The sequence below is a fragment of the Pholcus phalangioides genome, unplaced genomic scaffold, assembly GCF_987345545.1.
Source record: "Pholcus phalangioides strain wild (caught in Gottingen) unplaced genomic scaffold, Ppha-v1.0 ptg000017l_1, whole genome shotgun sequence".
Lineage (NCBI taxonomy): Eukaryota > Metazoa > Arthropoda > Arachnida > Araneae > Pholcidae > Pholcus > Pholcus phalangioides.
This window is the reverse complement of record NW_028301610.1, coordinates 34,475,645-34,489,492: the sequence shown is the minus strand read 5'-3', so window position 1 is coordinate 34,489,492 and position 13,848 is coordinate 34,475,645. Positions and strand designations below refer to the sequence as shown.

Sequence of the window (13,848 nt, the reverse complement as noted above, 5' to 3'; positions counted from 1 at the left end):
ATATACATGCCACTAAACAAAAGCTCGATTATTTGCTACTAGGTAGCGTGCTCATTTATAGTATGGTCACCATGCATATACATTTGCTAGGACCTAGCACAGCCACAGGCTTGTTTGTTATGGGCATATTTTTTATGTATTTGTTTTGTGTGTGTGTGTCACACTCAATACTTGATGAAAAAAGAGTACATAATTTTCCTTATTTAAGAAACAGATGTGATAAATTCGAAATGTGCCAGTTTTTATGAATGAATACGAAAATTAAATTTTCACCCTTTTTCAAAACTTTTCAGCAAAGTCCATATTAATAAGCATCGAAAGCCCATGAATAAGTGCTAATTGAAAGAAACTAGGTAATCTTTTAAGAGTAGACTCACAAAATTTCGCTAGCACTTTTTGTTTTTCTTGAAGTTATAGTATACATATGTACCTTTTCAGTTACTTTTAAATTTCCCACGTAATACATGGACAATTCTAGGCCCGGTCCAGGTGCCTCAGGTGCAAAAAGGACTTTATGAAGATGAGATTCAGTTAAAATTTTCGAGATTAAACTGTTAAACAGGCATTTCTAAACAGGTGGGGGAATCATAAAAATCCCTTTGATGCTCGTAAGACGGCGTAGACCACCAATGTACTGTTGTAAGAAATAAAAAAACAAATAACGCCTGGAATTTTGCTTTAAAAAGCGATGGGTATATATAGTGCCTTTATATTACAGTAAAACCTGTCTTCAAAGGAATCGCAAGGGACCAAGATTGTTTTCAATTATGCAACAATCCCGTGTGTGATTGAAATGAAATAAAATAAAATTAATTGAATATAAAAAGTAAATAATTTTTAAATATAGATTAAATAAATAAATAATTAGTCTATAATTACTGAATACCGCATTTAGGTTTCGACAGTATCTGTGTAAGATACCTTCGAAAACCAAACACACCCCGCTTCCCAATACTGATGTACATTGTTTTTGTTCTAAAGTAACAACATTTACGTTTTTTCTAACTTCCTCAAAAATTTTCAATTAGGGTGTCAATATCTGTCGAGTCTGATTCAGTTTGTACATTATCATCTATGTTTATGTAATCCACAGCATCAAGGCTGTAACTAGGAATTTTGTGAAGGAAAGATCAAAGAGCAACAGAATTTTGGCACCCCTACCTCTGTAAAATTTGATGATTTTATAGCAATGTTTTTGTTCCCACCTAAAATTTCCACCCCCCTGAATTTTTTCCCTTTCCTTCTCTGTAATTGATTCTGGTCCTGCTCAACCTTGCAATCACGGAATACACTATCCCACGTCTGAACATGCTTCCAGACGAAGAACTTGAAAACCTGCACTTCCTTTTTCTTCTCTCAAATGACTAGTACAAACCCAATCACTGTGAAACTGCAAGAGGCTCATGCATATATAAATGGAGATTTATTTTTTATCACTCATTATTCTCATCAATGAAGGTAGAAAATGAGAAATTCAATTTTCTTTGCTGATGCAATACATTTTACAATATATTTTGTGGACTCTTAAAATACAAGAACTGCATATAGTAAATCAGTTAAATATTATAACAAAAGCATGCAGAAGAAAATTAAGACCAATAATGTTATAAAAAACACAGTTGTCTTTCAGTATCTTTTCATTTCCCAAGTTTGAATTTTTAAATATTTTATATCTGTTTACGACTAATTGGTGTGCATAATATATATTTTTTATACTATAATTTTTCTGTTTATTTTTAGTCGATTTGCTATCAAAAAAATGAATTGATAAATTCAAGAAATATTGTACTAAAATTTTAGTGATCAGTCCCTTTAGCTGTTTGAATATTTCAGTTTATACCAAATTTATAATGTATTTATATTTTGCCCAATCTTAAAACTTTAGTATTTAATAAATTTAGTATATAATAATCAATAATTTAGTATATAATAATCAATAATTTAGTATATAATAATCAATAATTTAGTATATAATAATCAATAATTTAGTATATAATAATCAATAATTTAGTATATAATAATCAATAATTTAGTATATAATAATCAATAATTTAGTATATAATAATCAATTTAATATTATAACATGAATGAACGCCAGAACTTTGCCACTGGTCTTATCCCGTTGCCGAGATATCTTCCAGGCAGAGTCTGGAATAAGTGTACCTGTGGCGTATGCAAATTACCGTGCTGTGACGGCATCTGGCGCTGCAGTCCATCTCCATACGCATATAAACCGGAATCAACCTGGAAATAGCTGTTCTTTATCACTTCGTCACTAGCCATCACATCCACGCCGGTCGTGCTGATGATCTAAATTCCTAAATTTTTTTATGTCAATTATTTCCTAATACTTAACTGTTTAATTGTTGAATGTTTAATAATTAATAGTTTAATAAATAGTTATTAACCCTTTTCAAGTTGGTATATTCAATATTAGAGTCGCACACCGCACCACTAGAGATGGTGACCCGGACGTGATTTTTAATTCTGATAGGTTGGTGCGTCTTCATCGCCGTTGCTTTGCTGCATTAGTTTTCCGATGCGTTCGCTCGTTTTTGAGAATCGCCAAAGTTTAATCGTGCTAAAAATTGAAAATTGGTTGTGTTCTGTCACATTAATCGTGTCGTCAATAACCGTGTGCTTCCGCCCCGCCGTGCTACAGTCGATTGAGACGATCGTAAGTGCGTGTGTGCATTTTCATTTTGTTACTATTACTGCATAGTTATACCCTCTAAAATATTTTTTAATGCATTATAATTATACATGATTTTATTTGAATTTTTAGACTGTATACATATAACATATTTGAATACATTAGCGTGTTAATTTATATATAGCATAAATATTTGTTTCTTGCACCGTGATGGCAAAAGGAAATGACGAGACTTCCGAATTGGCAAACGATTACCCCACAATACACAATAGATTTTGTCTATAAGTGATCAAGATTTATCTAAATTAGCTATTATGGCTGATAGAATAAATGAGGTATCCCCAGTCACGTGTACTAGTGTCTCGTCCAATTCGGATACTGCGGCCCTAATCGCCAGGATTGAAGCCCTTGAAAATAAGTTATGAAGATTACAACGATCACGATCTCGTTCAGGAGAGCGTTATAGAAATCGGTCATTTTCAGGAAAACGATTGTGTTGGTATCATTTGAATTTTGGCGTAAAAGCTAAAAAATGTACTGGCTTGTGCCAGTTTAACGATCTTCAAAATTCGGATAAACTAAACTGAAAACTGCGTGGCTCATCGTTAGCGGCGACGCACGATGTTAGCCACGAACAAAGTCTCCTTTTTGTTCGTGATCGCATCACAGGAACTAGTTTTCTTGTTGATACTGGTGCTGTAATATCAGTTTTGCCCTATTTTGGTCTTAAGAAGCCAGCTCGTGATTTTGCCCTTTTTGCCGCAAATGGCAGCAAAATTTCAACGTTTGGGACAAAAATCATGACCGTTGATATTGGCTTGCGACGTAAATTTTCTTGGCCTTTTTGTTTTGGCTTCCGTAAATCGAGCAATTTTAGGCGCAGATTTTCTAAAACATTTCAAAATTCTTGTTGATTTAAATAAAACCCGTTTAATTGACAGCACTACATGTAGCGTGGCTGGGGGGGGGGGGGAATTTCATTTTGTTCTACAATTGGAATAACAACAGTGTATAATGATGTTGATTTTCATGGACTTTTGTCAATTTCCCGATATCATTCGACCATCACTTAAGTATGGAACTGTTTCTCACGATGTAGTTCATATTTTCATTGTAGTTCATCAAAACAATTTAACCTAATGATTGCAGAAGGCATATGTCGCCCTTCTAAGAGCCCGTGGGCTAGTCCATTACACATGGGTCTCAAACGCTCTGGTGATTGGCGGCCATGTGGGGATTATCGCAGGTTGAATAGTGTCACTTTGCCCGATCGTTATCCGGTCCCACATATTCACGACTTCACGTATGATCTTCATGGTAAAAATTTTTTTTCTATCATCGATCTGGTCAGGGCTTACAATCAAATTCCTATTCATCCTGACGATGTACCAAAAACTGCAATCATCACGCCATTTGATCTTTTTGAATTTACAACTATGACATTTGGACAGCATAATGCTGGTCAAACGTTTCAAAGATTTATTCATCAGGTTTTGAGAGGTCTTGATTTTTGCCATAGTTATATCGATGATATTTTAGTTTCTTCTAAAGATGAGGATGAACATATTGAACACCTAAAAATATTATTTCAGCGTTTATCTGATTATGATGTTGTCATAAATGCTAACAAGTGTGTTTTCGGAAAATCGGAAGTCCAGTTTCTTGGATATTTGGTATCCGCAGATGGAATTAAACCACTTCCGGAAAAAGTTTTAATTATACAAAATTTTCCTAAGCCTTGCACTATTTTAGAGCTAAGACGTTTTTTGGCAACTGTCAATTTTTATCGCGGATTCATTCCGAATGCTGCTTCATCTCAAGCTCTTTTGAATAATTATTTTAAAGGTGTATAAAAAGGTGACAAAATTCCAATACACTGGACAACCGAAACTTCCGAAGCTTTTGAAATATGTAAAACTGAAATTGCACGGGCAGCACTGTTGGCTCACCCTGCACCTTCAGCTCCGTTAACACTTAACGTTGACGCTTCCTCTATTGCATTGGGTGGTGCTTTGCACCATTTGTCAAATTCTTGGCAACCCCTTGGTTTCTTTTCACGGAAACTCACACCAACAGTGTGTCGTTATAGCGCTTATGACAGGGAACTCCTTGCTGCCTATGCTTCAGTTCGATATTTTCAGTACATGCTTGAAGGCTGGTCATTCACAATTCTGACTGACCATCGCCCTCTTACTCATGCATTCCGTCAGAAGCTGGAGAAATGTTCTCAAAGACAATTCCATCAGCTTGACTTCATCAGCCAATTTATGACTGATATGTCATATTTCAGGACTGAAAAATATAGTTGCCGATGCACTGTCTCGCATCGAGACTATTGAATGTCCTAATTCTATCGATTATTCTCAATTGGCTGTAGCTCAGCGGGATGACCAAGAGTTCTCACTTGATTTCATCTAATACTACTGGACTTTCGCTGCAGAAATTGTCTTCCCGATTCGAAAGTTTCTGTATACTGTGATGTATCTACAGGAAGAATACGACCATATATACCACCTGCATTTCGCAAGAATGTGTTCCTGCTAATACATGAATTATCCCATCCAGGAATTCGGTCAACAGTGCGTCTGATCAAGGACAGATTTATCTGGCCTTCCCTTGCTCGAGATTGTGCTAAGTGGTGTAAAAGTTGTCTTTCCTGTCAAAAGTCTAAGATACACTGTCATTCGTCCAGTGCATTAAGTGATTTTTCAGTACCCAGTGCGCGTTTTTCCCATGTGCATGCGGATCTTGTTGGTCCGTTACCTTCCTCACAGGGATACCGATACTGCTTGACTGATCGACAGATTCTCTCGATGGCCTGAGGCTATTCCGTTGCCTGACATCGAAGCGTCGACTGTGGCAAAAGCATTCATATCCGGATGGATATCCAGGTTCGGTGTGCCGTCTCGCATAACCACCGATCAAGGTGCTCAGTTTGAAAGCCGTCTCTTTCGATCCCTCGCCCATTTCCTTGGCGTTGATCGGATTCATACTACAGCATACCACCCTCAGTCAAATGGGATGGTCGAGCGGTATCACCGACAACTAAATCTGCAATGCGATGTCATCCCTCGTCTTGGACACAGTGCTTGCCATTTGTCCTCCTAGGCATTCGAGCTACCGTAAAAGAGGATGTCGGACTCGGTTCAGCGGAGATGCTGTACGGAGCAACTTTGAAGCTGCCCGGGAGTTCTTCGATCCTTCACAACCCACCTGCAGTTCCGGAGCCGCATTCACAGAGAACCTGAGGGGGTTCATGAGTAAACTCCGTCCTGCTCCTGTGGCTCGTCATGGTTCCCATACAGTGTTCGTGCACAAGGATCTTGCTACCTGCAGTCACGTCTTTCTGAGACGTGACTCTGTTCGACCGCCGCTACAGTGTCCTTATGATGGCCCATATGCTGTCCTGAAACGACATCCAAAGTTCTTCACGATACTCATTGGCACTCGGAAGTCTACAGTATCGTTTGACCGGCTGAAGCCTGCATATTTGGAGCATTCGTCCGAAGATCCAGAACTATCTAAATCAAATGTTTAGCACGAACCGTCCGGAATGACTTTACGTTCTGGCAAAAAGGTGACATTCAAAGTGTAGGACTACAGTTCCTCGTCCACCGGTGGGGGTATCCTGTGGCGTATGCAAATTACCGTGCTGTGACGTGTACATCTGGCGCGGCAGTCCATACGCATATAAACCGGAATCAACCTGGAAATAGCTGCTCTTTACCACTCCGTCACTAGCCATCACATCCACGCGGGTCGTGCTGATGATCTAAATTCTTGTCAATTATTTCTTAATACTTAATTGTTTAATTGTTGAATGTTTAATTATTAATAGTTTAATAAATAGTTATTAACCATTTTCAAGTTGGTATATTCAATATTGGAGTCATACACCGCACCACTAGATACCTAACAGTCAGAGTGCGTATGTAGTGTTGTATTTGAGATTTTTCAATGCTGCCATTTATATTTCACAAATGAAGTGAGTGACATGTTATGATTGAATTACATTTGTACTGTTTGTAGGTCTGTTGCTCTCTGTGGAGAGACATTTTAAAGGAGAGATCGGCTCGCGTTCGCACCTTGAAGTTTGGAACCACAGAAAACCAATTTAAGCCGACCACCACTGTGGCGACGGTGGGGTTCGAACCCGGGACCTCGGGACGCGAGTATGACTACTCAACCACCACAGCGGCTAAATATAACAAAAAATAATCAATTAAATATTACAACTTGTTTGCGCCAATGTTCCGCGATCGGATACGAAAATGAAGATATCGTAGAATTACGCACATTATCATAGAGGCTGAAGCAACGTGATTGGCTGTGTGGAAAAAAATTATGAAAAATAAATTGTAATCGCGGAATACTTTCACTGCCAGTGTGACGAGGTATTTTATTCCCATTTTACGATCACGGATGAACAACCTGCTGGTCTCTGAGCTCGTGTGTCATGCCAGCTATGGCGGAGCTCCTTCGTTTTTTGATGCGCTGAAGTTGCACGGTGTAGTGCAGCGCCGAGCATTTTTACCGAAACGATGATGATAGCAATAGCACATTACGGAGTAATTTCGCCTGGTTCTGGAACCGGAACCCCTTCAAAAAAGTTGTTTCAACCACAATGTGGTGAACGTCCACGCTGAGAGGCAAGTTCATCCATTTTTTTGGTGAGTATTGGGGGTTTGTGCACGCAAGTCATCTTACGCAGGATCCGGTGGTGGAGAAACAGAGTACAAACGGATGTATTTCGGCTTATTTCCGTGATTTTTGTTATCCAGTTCCGCGAGTTTATCCAGTTCGCCACTCGATATCGGGAGGACAGTTTGGATTTGAGTGGGAAGACGTTGCAGCCACAATATCTTTTTATGAAATCGGTTAGTCGAGATCCCGATATTGTTGGCGCATTTTTCGGAGCAGCTGTGATGTTTTATCATCTCCGAGTTGAATTTCTGTGAGCAACTTCTTTATTTTTGCCGAGTCGGTTTCGGCAAACTCCTGGATCAGCCGGTTCGAAAGTGACTGAAATTTCCCCGTCGCTGATGGATTAACGACTGTATCGGAAACCACGTAAAGTGTCTGTGTCGATATTAGCGACGAGAGCGGCGAATTTGGTATTGTCACTAGTAATGCAGCTAAGGAAAGCTTGCTCACATTGCCTCACCCAAAGAGATAAGTTGGTCTTCCAGAATGGGGAGGTGGAAAGCGGCACTGGAAACTTGGGGAGCGGTTCTATTGTCTGGGAATGGGCAGACGTCCCCCACATAGAATGATTTCGGTAGATATCAATCCCATAGAGCAAATTTGATGGCCAGCTTTCAATTTGCAGAAGAAAGATAGTGGTTTGAATTACTTTACAGATGCACAGTTAGTTAGTAGATAAATATATGTATGTGTAATTATAGTTTTTAGAATTTAGTTAGTTTTAATGGTTTCATATATTATGTAACTTTTGTCTCCGTAAATAGTTTGGAAACGAATATCGATAAACATGTATGCAAGCATTCTTGATGGCCAGCTCGAATTTGCAAATGGAAGTTTATGTATTGAACGAAATAAAGATCTCGAAAATTTTATTCAATGTTTTTTATGCAAATTTATTGTTGGAATAAAATTTTGTATATTATGTGAAGAAAAATAAAATATTTTAATATTTTAAAGTGTTAATTTTTTTACTTTCTTTTCGTGAAATACGTTCTTGCATGTTTTTCACATAAATAATGAACATATGCTAAAATGTGAGTAAACTTAGTTTCCATGTTCAGGAATACTGTAGTTGTGCTAATAAAATTCGGTTGGTTAGTCTCAGATGTTAGGAAGAAAAATCTCAAGAAATGAATAGCGATTTCAATTTTATGTGATTAGTTTTTATTATACTTCCGTTTTAAACGACACCTGGTTGTCCATAAATACTGTAGTAATTATTTTGATTAAAATGTTAAAATTATGAGTAATTAAATCAGTAATTTCCAAAATAATTTCAGCTCAAAAGTGAAATTTTAGTGGATCGAAGATGTTGCTTTTCTTTGATCACTCCCACGGTAAATTAATAATTCCACTTCATACGGGAACTTGGGATCCAAATAGTGAAGCTATGAATGTGTGTGAGACTCCATATAGTATCCTTCTAACCTCGTTGGATCCAAATGCACGTCGCTAACTGTCGCCAAAAAAAGAAACTAAAAGTTGGAAAAATAAAGTTGCCAACTTTTTATATATTCCTAAAATCGCAGGAATTATTTTCTGAGCCTCCCCAGGGGGGGAAGCAGCAGGGCGCTGGACCAGAGGAGGCTCTGAATTCACCCTCTGACTCGGGAGTTCTTGACCTATGGGTTGAAAGCAAAACGTAGGTCGCAAGGGCTTCCGAGATGGATCGTATATCAAATCAAACATTTTGTTAATAAGTAATGTTTATTAAGCATTTTTGTATCCGAAATAGAGCCATGCGTCGTAAAGTAGGTAGCGTTGGTGATTTTGCCCCGCGACTGAAAAAGGTTAAGAACCCTTGCTCTTTTAACTGCTCCTTTCACATTACACGGGATGCTAAAATGCGTACTTACCCCAGCTAACCAAGTATCTACTTGCGGCTATGATAATTTCCAATAGCGGGAAATGAAACGCTTCTGCAAATCGCGGTGGATTAAAATGAAATCTACGAAAAAACGCGTTCCGTTGAAAATGAGATTTGTGTGTACCCATAACTATCATACAGTTTTGAAGTTTGGAAAATTAATTCTTGAAGCTGCTTTTTGTTGGAAATAACGGGAAACTTAGGAAGGCTAAAATCACGAAAAGAATATCAGGATATCCCAAAAATTACGGGTTATTTGGTCACGCTACTCTACTGACGACTCGGAACATTTTTATACTACCCATAGAGGGCGGTAAAATATACAAGGAACTTGAATCTTTATTATCACTTGAAATAACGTCCAATAGATGGCAGTAAATTACATAATGAGAATGACATTGATTTTTGCTAGCACACAAAATAAAGTCAAATTAATCAGTACATAGCGTTACTAGACATCCTTTTTTTATGTCATTTCAAACGTCCTTCTAGGTTTCGGAAAATTAACCCTTTTGTCCTCCTTTTCAGGTTTCTGGAATTATGATTTTTTTTTTTCCTGGGAAATTTATTTTTCTTCACTCTAAAATATATTTCTCTCCTCCTCCAGTTTTTTTGGGTTTTCTTCTCACACATTTATACGTTTTTTTTTAAGTTAACGTAATCCCAAGAGATCACGTTATTATTAGGATTGGTCCAGGAATCAATCACCGTCGAAATTCCCAGAATAGAAGAAATCAAGCTGCCTCTAAGCACAGCAGATGCTATTCTATTGCTTGCCATTCTAATCACGGCAAATTTTGCCCCAGGGTAATATGAAAAAGACAGTCCGAAAAACCTCTCTGGAAAAAGGAAATCGCAACACCCATTTTGAGAATACCATGCTCAGCAATAGTCGTGTAAAGTGGGGAAATCGCCTCTGGGCAGAAATGCAATGCTTCCGAAAGAAAAAGACACCCCCAAACTATGAAAATTTACAGAAATGCCAATGAGAGAGAGAAAAAGAGAATGTAGCAAAATACAAGTTTCTTGGTCAAAGAAAACCTCGCCATGCTCCAGGCGAAATCCGCAAAGCAATAAACCAGACCAGATTGTGGGAAAAATTTGAAGAGGATTGATTTTCAAGAGCGGATCAGTATTTTGAATACTTTTTTTTTATCGGTTCTGTTTTAGTTTAAAAATAATTGCGGTGGCCGTGATTTTTTTGGTGAGTACAGTGACGCCATCTGTTGTGGAAATTTGAGAAAATGACGTTACAAGTTTCGTTCAAAAAGTGATTGTATGGAAAAACTAAACAAGAGATCAAGTGTTAATTTAAAAAAAAATATCCGTTGAATAATTTCAAATTTTTTTTATTAAGCCAGCCAAATATATAATGTTGTTCGGAACGTGCAATTAAAAAGAGGTGCCGACATGAAGAAAACATTGGGGGAGGGCCTGAAAGTTGCTGCCCAAGTAGTCGCCTGACGTCAAATATGACGTGAAAATTTGGTCATTTTCTCTGAATGACGTCAGTCAAAAAATCACGCCATTTCAAAGTCATTTGATGACCACGAACAATAAAGGTCAGGAAATAACGTGATTCTTAATGACCCAAATGAAATATCAGGTCATTTCATGACCTTATTAGCCATGAAGGTCATGAAATGACGTGATTTTGCGTCATAAAAATCACGAATTTTTTTCCAACTGAAAAATTCTGTTCCGGATGAAAATATCAAAATTATCCAAAATGTCTGTTAATGAACCTTCAGAGGGTGTTTCAAAATTACCCTAGGCCTATTCGTTACTGGTTGTCACAAGATAAATGAAGTACTTTTGATTGCGATTTTGTTTTGAATGGAAATGCAAAATTTTTCAATGAGTAATATATAATGAGTTCATATAAATTTATCAACGTACGTTATATAAATTATAATTGCATCCATATCATGTTTTTTACGGACGATCAGAAGATCTGTGAAATCTGTCAAAAATTCAAAAAGATGCAACGAATTCATTGAGCTAAAAAAATTAATTTTTTAAAAACTTTTTTTTTCGATAATTATAAACAACGCAAATAATTATAATAATTATATTGCTATATTTTTCATGGATAAAAAAATAAAATAAAACGAAAAAATAACTGCCATCGGCTAAACTCAGCAAGAGATTAAACGGCAATTGTAATATAACTAATCAATAGTTTTAAAGTCCTCATTAAATAACACCAGCTGGTTATTGCTACGATAGCGCGATCGGTAAAGGCATGGCGTGAGATACATAGGGACAATCCGAGAACGAACCACGTATCTTCTGAAAGTATAACTATTTGCAAATGGTCATTTTTTGACGTTTCCAAAATGGACATAATGACCATTTTATCACGTCATGTTTGAGATATTTTATGACTTCCAAAAAACGTTTTTATTGACGTCAGGCGACAACTTGGGTGGTCGTCCCGTATATACGGTACTCGAGCGCTTACGAGGAAGAGGGAGTGGGCATTCCGTTGTTTTATCAGAAACTATTGGGTGGGGGCTCAGATGGCCTCATCCCCCCCCCCTAGGTTCCGGCGCCTATGCAATTAAAGTATATACAATCAACCCCCGATTTACAAACGCCTCAGTTTGCGAGCAGTTCGGTATACGAGCAACAAAAAAATTATTCGGTTTGTGAACTTGTCTTGTAATCAGATTAAATCTGAAGTAACGATGTAAAAATATGCGACTTGTGCGTTATTTTTTTTTATGCCATTGTCCAGATATGACTCACATCGGAAAGCCATTGAATCGGTGCAGTCTTAACGCAAGGGCCCAGCTGGGCATGACCCGGGGGCCTCACGAAAATGAGATCGGATTGAAATTTTCTAGTATTTACCAGGTAGGGCCTCCGAAAAACCACTTCGCCCGGGTGCCCATGATACTCTTAAGACTGCCCTGCCTTGAATCAGCAGGTCATTTCAAACTCAGATTGTCATTTCAAAAGAGTGATTTGAAGAAAGAGGGACCAAATCAACGAGAAAACAAAAGCGCGCGTGTATGAGCATAGAAGTGACCAGAAGAGAGTGTGAGCATGGGAGTGATAAATATTAGGGGCCTAGAGATCCTATTTGGATCCCTTATTCGGTAGATTATAACAAATCCCTACAACAGTACCTCCCACTCTTTACCAAATTACTTAAAAATAAATCCTACCAAATTTTGGTACTTCCTCAGACCTAAATCTGTTGGACCAACTTATCTCAAATAAAAACGTCTCGTCCCCTTCGGATATTGCTACTGAATTCAATTTGGCTTTCTGCTCAGTTTTTCAGTTGATCCCACTCCACCCCAATACTCATTCGTCAATTCTATGTATAACTCAAATCCGGTACTTTTCACTAAAGAAGGTAATACAATTCAATAATCGACGTTTCGATATACCCAAAATTCCAAAACGAACACGGCTATACGCATTTCGGAACTATATGAAGTTCCTTCATCAGTAGCAGAAGCAAAGAAGAAAGAAAAATATTGAAAAACTTCTTATAGCGGGAGTTACTCGCCGTTGTAAACAAGAGAGTAGAGTAAGAGGACGGGGGAAAAAAATGGCGGAGCCAATCGCAACCGACAACGTGATAGTGACAGTGGCGGATTACCGCACAGGCGCATGAGGCGCGCGCCTGGGGCCTCGGCAGAGCGGGGGGCCTCCAAATAGTTGTGTGCTTCATCCTACATATGAATTTACATGCGCATCAACAAATCTCTTGAACTAAGTACAGTATCTGCTCTCCCTTTTCTTTTTTAACCGCAATTTTTTTTTTTTTATGTACACTGTACGTGAAAAACGGGAACTGAAAGAAAAGAACAATTTACAAGACGCAGCTCTCAAGGGCCAGTTCTTCCCCGACAAAGAAAGAATAGACATTGTAAAGCGATCATTCAGGGAGGGTCATTTTCAAACAGTATTTCCCTAAGGGCACAAGCAGGAGGAGGGGTGAGAACAGCAGGTCCTAATGTCTGTCCGAAATGAAAATTGGAGTGAAGGCATAAACAGATGTCTCATTCCACAGTATTAAATGCTTTTATGGGCGCCGATAATACGACAGCTTTGGTGTAAGCTTTTGTATACAGTATAATGGATGGCAAGATGGCTATCGGCAGGCGGCGACATCGACAGGAAGAGACACTCGTACTAATTAAAATGAATGTAGTAGAGCTCTTATTGTGATTTTGTCTCCCACTTGTTTGAATGAAATACTATAGCATGTACTAAGCATGGCCCCCACAAGGGGGAGGCTGACAGGGCTCCAGCCCTGGGGCCCGGGACGATTCTCATATTTTTTTTTGTTTTTTCATGCCATAAATTCACTATAAAGGGGCCCCGTGAAAAGTCTAGCCTGGGGGCCCGCCAAAGGTCCCATCCTAGGGGCCCCGCATCAGGATGTGGGGGCCATGACTATAAGCTGGTTCAAATAACATATACATTTGCAATCTATAACTGGAACCATACGACCATATGACAAAAAAAAAGTGGGGTTTGAAATGAATGCTGAATGACATGCATTCTGAATCACGTGATTTTTCTGTTTCTCTTTTAACACTCCCTCCCCGGCTGAAAAAAATCAAGGGAGTTTCTTTTCCTTCTTTCTAAAAAAAAAAGAGCT

General features: G+C 38.3%; 1 protein-coding gene across 6 annotated transcripts in view; it reads left to right on the top strand.

The window, feature by feature from the left end:
* Positions 1-8,311, top strand: part of LOC149072949 (uncharacterized) — a 47,520-nt gene extending 39,209 nt beyond the window's left edge. For 2 of the 6 annotated variants that reach the window (XM_089247437.1, XM_089247436.1), the window contains exon 5: positions 8,122-8,311. In XM_089247437.1, coding sequence (XP_089103563.1) covers positions 8,122-8,294 — 173 coding nt within the window. In that variant the 3' untranslated portion in view covers positions 8,295-8,311. Of the gene's footprint in view, positions 1-4,943 lie in introns of all 6 variants that reach the window. The other 4 variants (XM_089247438.1, XM_089247435.1, XM_089247440.1 and 1 more) reach the window with 3 other exon arrangements.
* The last annotated feature ends 5,537 nt before the right edge of the window (positions 8,312-13,848 follow it).